Below are 18,908 nucleotides of genomic sequence, written 5' to 3'. Positions count from 1 at the left end.
ACCTGAACAAATAGTTTATACAATGTATAAAATAAACTCAGTTATGAATCAGATATACTTATGATCAGAAACATATCAGATATATGTTCAGATAATTATATTCAGTTAAGTTGTGGCTCAGAAAAGCTCCAGATTATTCTGGATAGGTCCAGCCCGAAATGGAACCTTCACGACGACAAGAGGAGTCCGGCTCTAGCCTCAGATAGGAATTTAGCCGGTTTATCAGAGCGAATGTATTCGGGGTTACTCCACTCGAATGTATTCCATATTGTTCATTGCTGATGTGCGTTGCCGCGGAGACAGTACAATCCTTGCCACTTTCGACTCATTTTACTTACGGTAATAATTTTTCTTCCTTGCAGACGAGTTAGTGAAGCAGCTTGGAATTACTGATAATGTCAGAGGTGAGATTCATTATTCTTATCTTACCAACAAGATTCTTAAAATGTAAACAAGGATTCCTCATACAAATTTGTTGAAGTTTCTTGTTTAGCAGAAGTGGACTTTGAAGGTGAGAAAAACACAAGAAGGGGGGTTGAATTGTGTTTTAGAAAAATTCTTCGTTTCTCCTAAAAACTGAACACACTGATCAGAAGCTAAGCGAGACAGCTTCTGAAGTGATAATCAGAATCTAAATGCAGCGGAATAAAACAGAGAGAGAGAAGAAGAACGACACAAAGCAATTATACTGGTTCCTTCCACAATCCGGAAGTAGTCCAGTCCCCCTTGCACTTCCAAGGAGATTTCACTATGAGTAATATCTGATTACAAATGCTCAAGCACACAAGCAAGAGACTTCCAATGCTCAAGCACACAAGCAAGAGACTTCCTTTGCTCAAGAACACAATCAAGAGACTTCCTGCTCAAGCACAACTGCAAGAGACTTCCTAACTAAACAAAATTACACAGAAAATTGTTTAAGGTTGAACACTTGATATACAATCAGAGGTGCTCACAATACAAATCAGATACAGACTCAATGGACTTAAGAATTTCTAAGATATGACTTTGAGACACAGAAATTCTAAGTGAATGCAGAACAATTTCAGCAGAGGTTTGGTACTTGTGAAAATCTTGTGAGTCTTTCGTTCAGCGTTCTTGCATTACCAATTCTCTAGGTCTTCACTCCTTTATATAGAGGTGTGAGAGAGACGTTGTGAAATTGCCAGCACACCAAAGAGTCGTTGTTGAAGCTTGATCTTTCACCAATAATCTTTTGCCTGATTTGGCTGTTGTCCTATGAAGAACAAATTTGAAATCCATTCCTTATCCAAAGGAACATCTATGCAGGCGAAACCGTATTCTGGAGCTGTTTTCTTGTCCTGTAGCGCGGACACAAAACAGAGTAGTGGAGAACGTGGTTGTACAATTCGTACAAAGTACAATGTCAACGCTTTCGTCCAAATTGCAAACACACGCCTTCAAACACCTTTGAAATGACCGTTGCAAACTCCACTAATCCTTTGTTTGTGTTTTCGAATCCAATAGACAGCTTTTGCATTGATAATTCTTCAATTCTTGATTCTTTGCAAATCCAGTTAATATTCAGCTTCTGGTGAAATGGCTTCTGATGATGCAGCTTCTGATGATGCAGCTTCTGATGATATGACTTCTGCAGCTTCTGATGACGCAGCTTCTGATGATGTGGCTTCTGGACCTCTTGTCTTCAGAAGCACTATTCTTCAGGAGCAGCCTACTTCAGGAGCGCTATTTCTTCAGGAGCAGCTTGACTTCAGGAGCGCTTTTTCTCTTCAGTAGCAAGTTGCCTTCAGGAGCGTCCAAGCTTCAAATTTTTGTTGTTTCCATAGCTCTTTATTTGCTCATTCAGAACCAATGATGATGTAACTTTATAATTATGGTCCTGTACACTTGAACAAATATTAGCTAGTCCAATTTACAATTTTTAATACCTTGTTATCATCAAAACCCTTTAAGGTTCATTGTTAAACACATTTTGTTCCAACAATCTCCCCCTTTTTGATGATGACAAACAAAAGTATTTAAAATTGATCAATTGTTGTTAATCTAATTAACAAGTTGACTTTGGGGTTCTGAGGTTTGTAAGCTCAGACTCCCCCTGAGTCTGATAGTCTTTAAGGTGAGGTTTGTAAGCTCCCCCTAAGTTCTATCCAGGTTAATTAAATTCATTTTTCGCGCAATAATATTATCAGAGCTTAAAAACAAAATTGAATCATTGAAAGAATTAACTTATAGATAAGAAGAATGGTTCAATTAATTTTACTTGAATTTTGATACTCCTTCGTTCGTTCATAGCTTATACCAATAAGGTAAAAAAATGATAGAAGGTTTTCAAAAATTTCAAATGCCATTAATGGGGCTCAGAGCCTTTAAATACTTGTCACATATACTCCCCCTTTTGTCATTATCAAAAAAAATTTAAGCATAAAAGACAAAAAGATATGAGAAAAACTCAAACAGGAGAGAGTATAAAAGAAAGTGAACTAAATAAGTCAGAGCAAAATATATGAACATGTATATCAATTGTCAGAAGCAGCTAAACAGTCAGAATCAGTAAGCATTCAGAAGCAAGAGAAATAAGACAAGATGGTTTCAGAAGCAAGGACTAAGAAATTTTAAAACAGACAACAAACAAAGAAAAACACAAGGGTGTGCAACTAAGGGTTGGTTTGTTGTTGTTTCTTCATCTCTTCCATTTCTTCAATCTTCTTCTTCAACAGTTCTTCAAGTTGTTGTTGCCTCTGAAGAAGAGCTTGTTCCCTTTCTCTAGCTTCTTGCTGCTGCTGTGCCATCTGTTTCTTCAGAAGCTTACACAGCCTTGCTTCTCTGGTCAAGTAATCCGTTTCAAAGAAGAAAGGCTGGTTTGCCAGAAGCAGTGTAGAACTTCTTACTCTAAGACTCTGATTCACTTGCTCCATTAGCCTTCTGACTGAAGCTTGCTTGACTCTGATGCATTTGGCCTTGATTTCTTCAATAACCGCAGCTGCCCGGTTTTGAAGAGATGCCCAGGAGTCTTCATATGCACCTGTGAGATCAATTGTCCTTCTTTGATCCACCAGATTATGCATCTGACTCAAGATTGTGAGAAGCTCAGAATTAATATATCCAGATTCCAGGATGTTTGTGGGTGGATGATCAAGGGTTTCAAGATCAGAATCACTGATTTCTAAATCTTGAATGGGGTTAGGAATTGGAAAGGTAAGGTGTGTTTGTGTGTTTGAAGATGAAGGCTGGTCAGAATCAATGTGTGTGGTGGAGGTTGAGTCTTGAACATTGACTAGAGAGATGTCAACATCCATGGGAGTTGGTTCTGGAGAGTGTTCAGGTAAAGGTTGAAATTCAGTTTCAGTTGGTGGTTGTTGTAGTGAAGTTGTTGTTTGATTGATGAGTTGGGGGTCAATGATGGCTATTGGTGATTGTGGGGGTGTTGTGGGTTTTTGTGGTTCAGGTGTTTGTTGATGGGGGTTTTCTGAAACAACATTTTCAAAAGCAGCTGCTTCTGGAGTTGTTTCAGAGGCCTTTTCTGAAGTTTTGTCTATGGGTAATTCACCTGAGTAGTGGAGAGCAAGATTGTCTAAGACAGAAGTGTCTTCTATTTGTTCAGGTGCTGATGGTGAAGAGGGTGAAGTGGGGATAGAGGTGACTGGAATCTGAATTACCTGATCTACAGGGTCAGCTTCAGAAGTGATCTTCTGTGGATCAGCAGATTGAGAAACTGCTTCTGAAGTTCCCTCTTCTGGAGCATTTTCAAAGACGAGCATCATATCGTCTTCCTCATTGTCTTCAGTAGGTTTACCAGCAATGGCTCTTACTTCAGCCAGTTTATCTTTGTAGAACCTATCACAGTCCTCCAATCCCAAAGCCTTGAGCTTTTCATCTCTTTGATGAATGTATTGAGCTTTTTGATCCTTTCTTTCTGATATAAGATCAGCAGCACGTTCATCTGCCATCCTTTTCCTTATTCGAGTCATCTCAACCATAGGACTCACAAGTTGAAGGGGAGCCTTCTTCTTCTTCAGCTTGGGATCAGCCTCTTCTTTCTCCATTTCTTCAAGAGCTTCATCCAGCTGCTCTTGAGTGATTACCAAGTCTGCCTTACCTTTTCTCCTCTTCTGTGGAATAGAAGCAGCACCAACCTTCTGCATCTTTCCTTTTTCCTTGATAAAAACAGGTTTAGCAGCTTCTGACTCAGTACTAGTTCTGGCCTTCTTTCCTTTAGTAGGAGCAGCTTCTGATTCAGAACTAGTTCTGGCCCTTTTCCCTTCAGGTGCCTCAGAAACAGCAGCTTCTGTCACAGCAACTGCCTTGGCCTTCTTGCCTTTCCCTTTAGCAAGAGCAGCTTCCTCCTGAGACCTTGCATCTTCCTCCAAGACGTACTCAGTTACTGATTGAACTAGGAAATCAGAGTCACTTTCCTTAAAGATGGAAGGAAAGTCCCTGATTATCTCAGTTTCAGCAGTTGTCATCTCTAACCACTTTTCATCTTTAGGGCCTTCTTTGATGAACTTCATAGAGCATAAGCTCCTGCTACTGATAGTCCTTTCAGCAGTAGAGACTTCGAAACATTTATCAGAAGCACTCCTTGTCCTTTTTAAGAACTCCAGCACCCTTCCTTGATGAAAGATTTCAGAAAGCAATCTTCCATAGGGTACTTGTTTTCTTCCTCTTGTAGTGCTTTCGTTTATGGCCCAGCAGAGATGATCCATTACATATCTGGGGAAGTTTATCTTTTCAAGATTGGTCATGAAATAAATTGCTAGCTTCTGTTGGTTGTTGGGTTGGTCAGACCCTCCTGCTCTTTGAAAGAAGCAATCATTACTGAATTTCACCAACATTCTGTTGTGAATCTCCATCTCTGAAGGCTTGGCATCTTTCTTCCCACCCAGAAGAGAGTTGTAGTAACCTTTTAGCAGGACATCTTCCTTCCTGACTATTTCTTGGAATCTTCCCTCTGCATGCATCCTACAGGCTTTAGCTATAACGTCCTCAGTGATGGTTATAGGAATGCCCATCACTTCAGACCTTATTTCTAAGCTATCAAATGATGTAGGATTCATATCCATGACCATTTTCCCTTTCTTTGACCCCGCTTGTTTGCTTACGACTTTTGCAGGCTTTTCATTGTACACTTCAGCTTTTAACCAAAAGTCCTTGACCAAGTTCACATATGTTGGCCCATTTAGCATCTTGAAATACTCAGACATCATCTGAGTTTCTATTAAACCTTCCATGTTTACTTCATACTTCTTGAGTGAAGCAAAATCCACCGGTGACTCTACTTGAACTATTAAGGATTCCCATGGAATATCCATAGTCTTCTCTTTGTAGATGGACCCAGATTCTGATACGCTTTGCTTGTTTGATGTAGATTCTGAAACTTTTGAGCTAGATGATGCCATTTGATGATTGACGAAGATTTGAAGAAGATGAAGATTTTAGGGTTCTAAGTCTGAGAGAATGCGCTTACTTCGCAAGAGGTTTGAGAGCAAATGTGTTTGTTGTGAGTGAGTAGTGTGTGAATTGACAAAGTGTTAGAAGTAAAACGATTGCAATTCAAAAGAGACAAACAAACATAACATTAATGACAAAATTGGGGGCGCGTGAAAAGTACTTTCAAAGCTATTAAATCATCATTGCCCTTTTTGTTATACACCAACACATACAGGCCACGTAAGAAGTTCACAGAGTAACTACCAAGTTAGTGGGCCAGAAGTTACTTTTTAAAAGGTAACTTCCAACGTTTCCACTAATTCAACTATTCAGAAGCAACAAATCCAGCTTCTGGACTTCAGATGCTGACGTCATCATCAGAAGCGAGTTTTCCTCAGAACCTCAATAAAGAGCTTCTGATGGACTACCGCTTCTGAACTAACTTCAGAACCTAAAATCCTATTCAGGAGCAAGCAAGCATTTAATCAGATACAAAGTGCATGTTCAAATTTTTCTTTATAAAATCAAATCTTTCAACAGTTAAAGGCTTAGTAAATATATCAGCCCATTGATTTTCAGTATCAATGAATTGTATATCTAAAATTCCTTTTTGAACATAATCTCTGATAAAATGGTGTTTGATTTCAATGTGCTTCGCTCTTGAATGCAAAATTGGATTTTTAGACAAACAAATAGCAGCAGTATTATCACAATAAATGGGAATACTGTTAGCAGTTATCTGATAATCTTCCAACTGATGTTTCATCCAAAGTAGTTGTGTACAACAACTTGCAGCTGAAATGTATTCTGCTTCTGCTGTAGACATAGCAATAGTTGTTTGTCTTTTGCTAGCCCAGGATATAAGATTATCACCCAGAAATTGACAATTGCCACTGGTTGACTTTCTTTCAATCCTATCACCAGCATAATCAGCATCACAGAATCCAATTAGCTTATAATCTAAGGATTTCCTATAAAGGAGTCCAAGATTGGTCGTTCCTTTCAAATACCTGAAGATTCTCTTGACAGCAGTCATATGAGATTCTCTAGGATCTGATTGGAATCTTGCACACAAGCATACACTGAATAAAATATCTGGCCTAGATGCAGTGAGGTATAACAAAGAACCAATCATACCTCTATACAGCTTCTGATCTACTTTAGCTCCTTCATCTTCTTTGCTTAAGGTGCACGTAGGGTGCATTGGAGTGTTCATCACTTTACAATCTTCAAGTTTGAACTTCTTCAGAAGCTCCTTTGTGTACTTTGATTGATGAACATAGACTCCATCTTTGCATTGATTGATTTGAATGCCCAGGAAGAACTTCAGCTCTCCCATCATGCTCATTTCAAATTCATCCTGCATTAACTCAGAAAATTCCTTGCAAAGAGATGCATTAGTAGAACCAAATATTATATCATCAACATATATTTGCACAACAAGAATATCTTTCCCAAGGGTCCTTCTGAAGAGTGTAGTGTCAACCTGTCCTCTCTTAAAGTTATTTTTGATTAAGAAATTACTTAGTCTATCATACCAAGCTCTGGGAGCTTGTTTCAAGCCATATAGTGATTTCTTCAATTTAAAAACATGGTCAGGATATTTAATATCCTCAAATCCAGGAGGTTGCTTAACATACACTTCTTCTTCTATGACACCATTGAGAAATGCACTCTTGACATCCATCTGATATAATATTATGCCATGATTAACTGCATAGGAAGGAAGTAACCTGATTGCTTCCAATCTTGCAACTGGAGCAAACGTTTCAGTGTAATCAATGCCTTCTTGTTGACTATACCCTTGTGCAACAAGTCTGGCTTTGTTTCTTGTTACTTCACCTTGCTCATTCAGCTTGTTTCTGAATACCCATTTTGTTCCAATAATGTTCTTGTGCTGAGGTTTGGGTACCAGATCCCACACATCATTTCTTTGAAATTGATTCAACTCTTCTTGCATAGCTAGGATCCATCCATCATCTGAAAGTGCTTCATCAACTGTTGTAGGTTCAATCATTGAGATTAGTCCAATCATTGACTCTTCTTGTCTGAAATGTGATCTTGTTCTTCTTGGACTATCTTTGTTTCCAATGATTAGCTCTTCAGGATGTGAAGACTTGTGTTTGAATGTGTTTCTGGGAGGATCTTCTTGATGTGAGTCATCTTGTGCTTCATCAGAAGCAGCTTCATCTTGCGCTTCTGATGTGGGTTCAGCTTCTGGACTATCTTCAGACTCAGCTATCTGATCAGGTTCTGGAGTAGCTTCAGGAACCTGTATCTCTGCAGAACTTTCACCTTGCTTTGAAGTTTTATCTTCAAGCTCCTTGTCATCAAATTTAACGTGCATAGATTCTTCAACACAGAGTGTTTCTGAATTATACACTCTGTATGCCTTTGACCTTTCAGAGTAACCCAAAAAGATTCCTCTTTGGGCCTTGGCATCAAATTTCTTTAGGTAGAGCTTGTTGTTCAGAATGTAACATGTACATCCAAATTGATGAAAGTAAGAGATATTGGGTTTTCTTCCTTTAAAGAGTTCATATGCTGTTTTCTCCAAAATAGGTCTAATATAGATCCTGTTTTGAACATAGCATGCTGTATTCACTGCTTCTGCCCAAAAATGTTTTGGTAAATTGTTTTCATGAATCATGGTTCTGGCCATTTCTTGTAAAGTTCTATTCTTTCTCTCTACAACCCCATTTTGTTGTGGTGTTCTAGGAGAAGAGAATTCATGGAAAATTCCATGTTTTTCACAAAAAGCTTCAAATGGCTCATTTTCAAATTCTCCACCATGATCACTTCTGATTTTCAAAATTTTTGATTCTTTTTCAGATTGAATTTGAGTGCAGAAGCTACTGAATACATCACACGCAACATCTTTACTCTTTATGAATTTCACCCAAGTCCATCTGCTGTAATCATCAACAATGACTAATCCATATCTACTTCCATATAAGGATGCAGTACTCACTGGTCCAAATAAATCAATATGGAGTAATTCTAAAGGTCTTGAGGTTGAAACAATGTCTTTGGTTTTAAAAGATGATTTCACAATTTTCCCTCTCTGACATGCACCACAGAGTGCATCTGAATGATAGTCAATGTCTGGTAGCCCTTTCACAAGTTGTAACTTACTAAGCTTAGAGATTAACCTCCAGTTAGCATGTCCCAACCTTCTGTGCCACATCCATTTCTTATCATTCACTGATAGTAGGCAAATCACCTTCTGATCAGCCAGTTCAGAAAAATTGATTTTATAGACATTGTCAACTCTCTTTCCCTTGAACACAATGGATTTGTCTTCCTTGTTGATTACTGTACAGTTGGGTTTTTCAAAAAGCACATCATAACCATTATCACAAAATTGACTAATGCTCAAAAGGTTATGTTCAAGACCATCTACCAACCATACATTATTAATTGAGGTAGAGGAATTACCAATAGTTCCTGTACCTATGATCTTGCCTGACTGGTTGCCTCCAAATTTCACATTTCCTCCCTCTTTCATTGTTAGGCTGAGGAACATGGACTTGTCTCCTGTCATGTGTCTTGAGCAACCGCTGTCTAGGTACCATGATCTTTGCTTTGGCACTGCTCTTAGACATACCTGCATCATTGACATTTTTAGATTTAGGTACCCATTGTTCTATGGGTCCTGGAAGGTTAGTACTTAAGGCTTTACTCTTCACTTCTTGTACCTTGTGCTGTGAGTTGGGTTGCTTCTGATTAACCATCACCTTAGGTTTTGGTACTTCAGAAGCAGTAACTGTCTTCTTCTGAAAGTTAGACTTCAGAACCCCAGATTTTGGTTTCACCAGACTCTGAGGAATAGGTTCTGATCTTTTCAGGATCCTAACCTTTGAAGTCTTGGAATCAGATTTGATCATAGCCTTTGACTTAGAGTTCTTTGGCTTTGAAGTAATCTTAGCCTTAGAACTAGAAGCTTCAGGTTCTGATTGAACAACAGTTTCCAATTCAGCCCCTTCTGGTACAAAGAATGTTTTCAGACCTTCCTTGATGCATTCACAACAAGACTTTAGATTGGTTTTATCAAGTTTCACTTCTGGAAAACCAATTCCTCTGCCATTGTTCTTGTAAATGCTATAAATCATAGAAGCTACTCTGCTTCTGTCAATGCCAGATATAATGAAATCTTCAAGAGCAATTTCATGATTACTTAAAGGTTTTTCATTACACTTTTCTTGTAGCTTCTGACATAAGAACCTGAGCTGATCTTCATATGTTTTACACATGAAATCAAAGCCCCTAAGTCCTTGTTCAGAAGCTTTCAGATCCAATAGAGTTGATTTTTGCTGTTGTACCAAATCAGCATATTTTTCTTTTAAATCCTTCAACTCATTGGTTCTTACTTCAAAATGTGTAAGAAGTTCTTTAAGTGACTCAACAAGTTCATCTCTGGGAATTTTGGAATATACCTCGTTTTCATCTTCTGAGTCTGAATCTGATCCAGCTTCTGAAGTTGCTGTTGCTACCAACCCAACAGCTACCTTTGCATCTTCATCAGCTTCCTCTTTATCAGATCCAGATTCACTACCCAAATCATCCCAGGTTGCCATTAAACTCTGCTTAATCTGCTTCTTGAGTTTGCTTGGTTTGAAAGTAGACCTCTTTGACTTGTCCTTTGACTTTTCTCTTTGAAGATCAGGGCATTCAGCAATGAAGTGTCCAGGCTTCTTACAGTTGAAGCATCCCTTCTGATCTTCTTTCTTTGAGCTTCTGGAGTTACCCCTTCTGGAGAGAAACTTTCTGTTCTTCTTGGCCAGATATTGAAGTCTGTTTGAGAGCATGGCCATTTCAGCAGCATCTGGTTCAGAATCTGAGCTTGACTGTTCTTCCTCTTCAGATTCAACCACTTTGAGAGCTTTTGATGACTTGCCTTTGGATGGAAGAGCTATTGATTTACTCTTCTTAGTAGACTCATGTTCATTAAGACTTAACTCATGAACTTTGAGAGAACTAACAAGATCTTCGACACTTAAAGTGTTTAAATCTTTAGCTTCCTCAATGGCAGTCACCTTTGGTCTCCATCTAGCAGGTAAGCTTCTGAGTATCTTGCTTACATGATCAGAAGCAACATAGCTCTTCTTTAGAATCTGTAGCCCAGAAACTAAAGTTTGAAACCTTGAGTACATCTCCTCAAAAGTTTCATCATCCTTCATCTTGAATAACTCATACTGATGTACAAGCAGGAGAGCCTTTGCTTCTTTGACCTTCTTGCTCCCTTCATAATTTGAACAGAGAGAAGCAAACATAGCTTTAGCAGTGGATTTGTCACTCATCTTCATGTATTCTGCTTTGGGTATGGCCGTGACAAGAGCTCCTCTGATAATATGATGCTTCTTGTAGAGTTTCCTCAGTTCTGGAGTATGTTTCTTTCTATCCACAGCAGCTCCTTCTTCATCAAGGACTAAACCACCAACGCCGTCTTCCAGAATATCCCACAATTCTTCATCTAGGCTCATGATGTAACTGTAAAAATTGGTCTTCCACCAAGAGAACTCTTCAGCATCTCCATTGAACTTTGGAACTTTTCCAACACTGGTTTTCTTACTATCACTATAATCATGTGAGACATTTTTATAGCTAGTATCACCATCAGGAGGAGGAGTAGTCATGTTTTTCTCAGATCTTTGACTGTTGCACGGTTAAGTGATACACAACAGACCAAGGCTCTGATACCAATTGAAGGTGAGAAAAACACAAGAAGGGGGGTTGAATTGTGTTTTAGAAAAATTCTTCGTTTCTCCTAAAAACTGAACACACTGATCAGAAGCTAAGCGAGACAGCTTCTGAAGTGATAATCAGAATCTAAATGCAGCGGAATAAAACAGAGAGAGAGAAGAAGAACGACACAAAGCAATTATACTGGTTCCTTCCACAATCCGGAAGTAGTCCAGTCCCCCTTGCACTTCCAAGGAGATTTCACTATGAGTAATATCTGATTACAAATGCTCAAGCACACAAGCAAGAGACTTCCAATGCTCAAGCACACAAGCAAGAGACTTCCTTTGCTCAAGAACACAATCAAGAGACTTCCTGCTCAAGCACAACTGCAAGAGACTTCCTAACTAAACAAAATTACACAAAAAATTGTTTAAGGTTGAACACTTGATATACAATCAGAGGTGCTCACAATACAAATCAGATACAGACTCAATGGACTTAAGAATTTCTAAGATATGACTTTGAGACACAGAAATTCTAAGTGAATGCAGAACAATTTCAGCAGAGGTTTGGTACTTGTGAAAATCTTGTGAGTCTTTCGTTCAGCGTTCTTGCATTACCAATTCTCTAGGTCTTCACTCCTTTATATAGAGGTGTGAGAGAGACGTTGTGAAATTGCCAGCACACCAAAGAGTCGTTGTTGAAGCTTGATCTTTCACCAATAATCTTTTGCCTGATTTGGCTGTTGTCCTATGAAGAACAAATTTGAAATCCATTCCTTATCCAAAGGAACATCTATGCAGGCGAAACCGTATTCTGGAGCTGTTTTCTTGTCCTGTAGCGCGGACACAAAACAGAGTAGTGGAGAACGTGGTTGTACAATTCGTACAAAGTACAATGTCAACGCTTTCGTCCAAATTGCAAACACACGCCTTCAAACACCTTTGAAATGACCGTTGCAAACTCCACTAATCCTTTGTTTGTGTTTTCGAATCCAATAGACAGCTTTTGCATTGATAATTCTTCAATTCTTGATTCTTTGCAAATCCAGTTGATATTCAGCTTCTGGTGAAATGGCTTCTGATGATGCAGCTTCTGATGATGCAGCTTCTGATGATATGACTTCTGCAGCTTCTGATGACGCAGCTTCTGATGATGTGGCTTCTGGACCTCTTGTCTTCAGAAGCACTATTCTTCAGGAGCAGCCTACTTCAGGAGCGCTATTTCTTCAGGAGCAGCTTGACTTCAGGAGCGCTTTTTCTCTTCAGTAGCAAGTTGCCTTCAGGAGCGTCCAAGCTTCAAATTTTTGTTGTTTCCATAGCTCTTTATTTGCTCATTCAGAACCAATGATGATGTAACTTTATAATTATGGTCCTGTACACTTGAACAAATATTAGCTAGTCCAATTTACAATTTTTAATACCTTGTTATCATCAAAACCCTTTAAGGTTCATTGTTAAACACATTTTGTTCCAACAGACTTGCAACTCTCTTCTGTCATGATGGCTGGAGTATACTTAATGCTACTAATTTAGTTTCTTGAAAACAAAGTGGCCATAGAGCATGCTTTTCCTTTTATTATTATGAAAACCATTCTGGACAATTTAAAGAGTTTATATACATGTCCAATAGCTTCCTAATGAAGGGAGTGATATGGTTCTATCAATTCCTATGCATCAGCTTTTCACTTGGAACTCCTTGTGGTCATTTTTTTTAAGCAAAAGTTGAACTGTATTTGCTAAAAAATTCATATTATTCAAGACTGGATGGAGTACATATTTATTTGTGAATGGTGAAAATTGATGTTCATATCTAAACTACTAGATCAAAATAGGCAGCAAGGGTCAGATATTTTTTTCCTCTAATGGTTCAAATTCTGTTGAAATCTTCAATCACTTATTTACTTTTTCTGTTTGGGTTGTTCCAGGCCTAAAGGAGGTCGAGGTGGAAGTCCTGCCATGCTGAATCGTGGCGCCGGGTAAGTTTCTGAGATCAGTAGTGATGAGTATTCTGTTTATTTTTTTTAGTGAAATCTGTAAATTTAACTTGTTACATATTAACTGAACTCCTCGTTTGTTATCCATCTTCGAAGAAAAAAAAATCTCTTTTTAAAGCAAAATAATCACTTTTATATCAGTTTCTTGTAAAAAAAATTACTTTTTTAAAACAAAATAATCACTTTTGTAGCAGTTTGATTAATATTTAAAAAAAACAGAGAGAATCTAAAAGAAATACCTAACAAATGCTTAAAATCATAAACATTTTTTCAGTAGCTTCTTAGAAAACTACGTAGACAAGAATTAGCCAAAGAGGCTCCTTCAAACAATAAACCAAATCAAAATCGCAGAGGCGGAAAATACGTAGAACAGATTTAAGGCTATATGAAGAAAAGTAAATTACACCAACTATAGAAAAACAAAGTTATGGCTAAGCAATATGTAATTCTCAAAAAGAAGATAAACTAATGCAATACTAAAAATAAAATGTTATGTTTTACTAGACTAGACGGTGTCATTGATTCAAAGTTGGAAACTTTGATTCAAAGTTCCTCTTTATTTCAAATCTAAAATCAAAATAAAATGGGTTTCAATAAAATTTAGGAAGAAGCTTTCTTAACATCTTCCTAATCACAGGTTGAAACTCGTGTTGGGAAGATTCTTCTCCGTCTTCTTCTGGAAATTTGTTCAAATCAAATTCGTAATCTGCTTCTTCGTTTAAATCAAAATCCCATAGCACTCTTGGTAAACTTTTAAGTTCTTCGTTGCCATTTTTTTCTTGTATCTTTTTAAACACAGCTTCAACCATATCTTGAAAATTTTTCAACTCAAATTGATACTCTTCTTCGGTTAAATCATGATCCATTAGAACTCTTGATGAAACTTCTCCTTCGTCATTGCAAATTTTTTCTTTTATCTTGTCAAATGAATCTTCAACTATTTCTCCTTCTCCTTCACTTTTTTCAAAAGAATCTTCCACTCTTTCTTCTTTTTGAATATTCATAGAGTCTTTTATTTTTGCCATCAGATTTGTTATTCTAATTTGCACTTAAATTTGCAACAACATTACAGTCTTATTTATATAATTTCTACTCTCACTTATATGTAGCAAAAGTTTGTTATTAAAAAAAACAAACTTTAATTTTTCATATACGACGGTTTCATTATTATAGGTAACAAATTACGTTAATCTTTTAACAATAATATAACACATATAACATTTATTAAAAAAAAATAATAACAAATATAATAAAAATTCTTTATTAAAAAAATAATTTTTTTATCTTTTCAATAACAAAAACAATAGAACATTCTTGCTCCCAATTATATACTGTGATATATTATTATTATTATTATTATTATTATTATCATTATTAATAATTTTATTATTATATAAATATAAATAACAAACACCACTTTGTCAAAAAAATAACGCCTCTCAAAAAAATATAAATAACAAAACACCACTTTCTCCCTCACATCTTTCGTTATTGTTATAACAAACAGTTACATAACAAAACTCAACGTTTTCCTCATTCACCCATCAATCAACAATCGCTCATACCAAAAATCCATTCATCGTTCATCAATCTAACTCCCAAACAGGTCCCCTAATCGGTTCCTAATCTAATTTCCAAATTCATTTGCCATAAATCTTCACTTCATCAAACAGCTTATCGCTAATCTTACTTTGCTGCCGCAAACAGGTTCCTAAATCCTTCTCTTCGCTCGGCCCGTTTCTCACTTAGCTCATCTCACTTGGCTGCTGCAAACAGGTTCAAGACTCTTTTTTCTCTCCTTCTCTTGTTTTTATGTATGCACAATTTGAATGCCTATCTGTTAAGGTTTTGATTTTTCTTTCTTGGATTTTGTCAATTTGTTTGTGATTTGGGTTGTTTTTATAGATTTATATGTTTTAGTTAGTGATGATTTTTTGGCTATCTTTTACAGTTGAATCCCCTTCTTTGTGTTCTTTGCTTCATATTGTTGTTTATAGAGCATACAAAAGTTCTATAGTAGTGTTACTTAATTTATGGTCCTGTTCATGTGCACTTTTACATATAACTTGCTTCTGTTATGCACTTGGAAGAGTCTTGTGTTAACAAGATTGATTACTTCCTTCCCCTCCCTTTCTCTTTTATCTATTTCAGTTAAGTTTTCCGAATGGAGAATAGAGGATGGGTACATGATCCGACAAAAGAAAGTGAAGAATATATCCGAGGGGTTAACGAATTTATTGAATTTGCTTTTAAAAATTCAGAAGAAAATGGAAAAATATTGTGTCCTTGTATAAAATGTGCTAACTACGATTCACATTGTCGATCAAGTGTTTATGAACACTTAACTGATCCGCGACGTGAATTCCTTAGACGTTATACAGAATGGATATTTCATGGCGAGAGACCCACAAATTCAACTGGCATAACTAACCAACATTATGAAATGGAGCATGACATGGACGGGTTACTTCGTGATGCTTTTGCAATGCCTACTTTAGAAGAGACAGTTTCTGGTGAAGCTGAAAGGAATCCAGAAGTAGGAGAAAATGTGAAGTTTTACAAATTGGTGAAAGAGAACGAACAAGTTCTTTATCCAAACTGTAAGAAGTATAGCAAACTATCCTTTATGGTGCATTTGTATCATTTAAAGTGTCTTCATGGGTGGAGTGACAAGTCCTTCTCTATGCTATTAGATTTATTGAGAGATGCTCTACCAGAAGGGAATGTTTTACCAGAGTCATACTATGAAACAAAGAAAATGATTTCAGGGTTAGGTTTGGGGTATGAAAAGATCCATGCTTGTCCTAATGACTGCATATTGTATTGGGATAAACATATCAAAGATCAAGTATGTCCAAAGTGCGGTACTTCAAGGTGGAAAACAACAAATGAGGATGTACAAACTACTGGAAAAGAAACTTCTGAAAAGCGTAAGAACTTACCCGCAAAGATCCTTCGTTGGTTTCCTTTGAAACCGAGGCTGCAAAGGTTATTCATGTCATCTAAAATTTCTGAATCGATGAGATGGCATCATGATGGTAGAGTGAATGATGGGTCTCTTAGGCATCCAGCCGACTCACTTGCTTGGAAGGAGTTTGACTCTCGATATAAAACATTTTCGTCAGATGCTCGTAATGTTCGATTAGGGGTTGCTTCTGATGGCTTCAATCCTTTTAAGACAATGAGTATAACCCATAGCACTTGGCCTGTCATACTAATTCCCTATAATCTTCCTCCTTGGATGTGCATGAAACAATCTTTCTTCATGTTATCCCTACTAATTCCAGGCCCTAAAGGTCCTGGAAATAATATTGATGTTTATCTACAACCATTAGTAAAAGAGTTGCAAGAGTTATGGTTTGATGGAATAGAAACATTTGATGCCTACAAGAAAGAGACATTCCAACTCCATGCTGCTGTAATGTGGACTATTAATGACTTTCCAGCATATGCAAACTTATCTGGATGGAGTACGAAAGGTCAGTATGCTTGTCCATGTTGTGGTATTGATACTTCCTCTCGATGGTTAAAGCATGGTGGGAAATTTTGTTACATGTGTCATCGACGTTGGTTAGCGCCTGACCACAAGTGGAGGTTGAATAGTAAAGATTTTGATGGAACAAGGGAGTCAAGGGGTCCTCCTAAAATACATGACGGGATTCAAATTTCAAGGCAAATAGATGAAATCAGAGAGGAGGGTTTAGAGAACGGGGCTGAACCTTGGAAAAAGAAAAGTATTTTCTTTGATTTGCCTTATTGGGAATACAATGTATTGCGTCACAATCTAGATGTGATGCACATTGAAAAAAATGTTTGTGATAATATCATTGGTACATTGTTAAACCAAGAGGGAAAATCTAAAGATAATTATAAGGCACGGGCTGACCTTGTAGATATGGGCATAAGAAGTACGCTGCATCCACAACCAAGTCTCAAAAGTAGTACAATGCTTCTTCCTAGAGCATGTTATCAAATGAGTAACAAAGATAAAGATGCTTTTTTGAGTGTCCTCGGGAATGTAAAAGCTCCGGATGAATTCTCATCAAACATCTCACGTTGTGTGCATCTTAAGCAGCGGAAGATATTCGGCTTAAAAAGTTATGATGGTCATGTTCTGATGCAACAACTTCTTCCAGTGGCTTTAAGGGGTTCATTGCCGGATAGAGTCACTTCAGTTATTATTGAACTTTGCAATTTCTTCAAGCAAATATGCTCTAAGATACTTAATGTGGATTTTCTTGCACAATTAGAGTCTCGAATAGTTTTAACACTTTGTCAATTGGAAACAATCTTTCCTCCATCGTTTTTTACCATTATGATGCATTTGGTAATTCATTTGGCATCTGAAGCCAAGGTTGCTGGACCAGTACAATATCGATGGATGTATCCTATTGAGAGGTATGGATTCATCCTTTTAACACATCATTTTAGTTAAATATCTTAAAAAGTTATTATTGATGCTAAGCTAAAACAAAATTTACTTTCAGGTTTCTGCTCACTCTTAAGTCATTTGTACGCAATAGAGCACATCCAGAAGGATCAATTGCAGAAGCTTTTTATGCCTATGAATGCTTGACCTATTGTTCACATTATCTATATGGGGTTGAAACTAGGTTTAATAGACCTAGCAGAAATGATGATGATGATGATGATGATTCCACATTGAAAGATGGTGCGACCTTTCTACATCCTGTTGGAAGACCACTAGGAAGGAAAAAACAACAAAAGTTCCAGTTAGGAAAGCGCAAGAGAGTGAAAAGAGCTAAGCTTGATGAAAAAGAGTTAATGCAAGCTCATAGATATATTCTTTCCAACTGTGACGCAGTCGCTCCATTCATAGAGTAAGACACTAATCATATTTCACTTTTACACTTATGTGTCCATTGTTTTTACTCTTATAATTATGTTATCATTATTTTTAGAGAACACATTGGACATCTTAAGAGACAAGCTCGGCCGCAGCGGCTGTCACAACTTGAAGTCGATAAACAACATAGCAAAAAATTTAGTGATTGGTTTCGAGATAGGGTGAGCGAGAAATAATTGAAATCTTTAAGATTATATGCCTTTTATTTAGTGTAGCTAACTATTTTTATTGAATTATTATAGATTCATCGCTTGGATGAACAAGGGAGCCAAGAAATTACTCATGAACTTAGATGGCTAGCGCGTGGACCAGTTGAGGTAGCAAGGAGATACACCGGTTACACCATTAATGGTTTTAGGTTTCACACTAGGAAAAGAGAGAGATATTTGAAGACACAAAATTCTGGAATAGTTGTAAGGACAGAGACCTCAAATGATGAAATTAATTATTATGGAGCAATAACTGATATAATACAATTGGATTATTCTGGAAAGTACAAAGCTGTGCTATTCAAGTGTGATTGGATTGATGTCAAGAAAGGTGTCAAGAAAGATAAGTTTGGGATGACACTTGTGAATTTCAAATTCTTGAAACACACTGGAAAAAATCTTTGGGATGACCCTTTTGTTTTTGCATCACAAGCCAAAAAGGTATTTTATGTACATGATGAGAGAAGCAAGGACTGGTCTGTTGCTCTAGATGCAAAGGTGAGGGATGTCTATGACATGGGTGATGAAGATTCTAATGACGTTGAAGAAATCAATGAGCAGCCAATACACAACACAAGTGAAACTACTCAAAATGCTGATGCTTTAATTGCGGTTTCAGTTCATGAACATGATTTCTTTGAAGTTGATGTTAATAATCAGATTGAGGAAGAAGAGGAAGATTGGGAGAATATGTTTTAGTGAATGTTTTGATTCTATATTATGTTTAGTGAAGTTTTGATTC

The 18,908-nt window shown here is 37.1% G+C and overlaps 1 protein-coding gene across 1 annotated transcript; it reads left to right on the top strand.

The window, feature by feature from the left end:
* The first annotated feature begins 379 nt into the window (after window positions 1–379).
* On the top strand, window positions 380–18,902 carry LOC146907180 (uncharacterized). Its single transcript, XM_085722839.1, has 7 exons — window positions 380–404; window positions 13,022–13,072; window positions 14,798–14,866; window positions 15,242–17,488; window positions 17,578–17,931; window positions 18,013–18,118; window positions 18,200–18,902. The coding sequence occupies exons 4-7, from the start codon at window positions 15,255–15,257 to the stop codon at window positions 18,863–18,865; spliced, it is 3,360 nt and encodes a 1,119-aa protein (XP_085578965.1). The 5' UTR covers window positions 380–404; window positions 13,022–13,072; window positions 14,798–14,866; window positions 15,242–15,254; the 3' UTR covers window positions 18,866–18,902.
* The last annotated feature ends 6 nt before the right edge of the window (window positions 18,903–18,908 follow it).

This window comes from Medicago sativa, chromosome 7 (assembly GCF_051527215.1).
Source record: "Medicago sativa cultivar Bolivia chromosome 7, Bolivia_mono, whole genome shotgun sequence".
Classification (NCBI taxonomy): Eukaryota; Viridiplantae; Streptophyta; class Magnoliopsida; order Fabales; family Fabaceae; genus Medicago; species Medicago sativa.
Note: the sequence above shows the minus strand (reverse complement) of the source record. Positions and strands in the feature narration are given on the sequence as shown.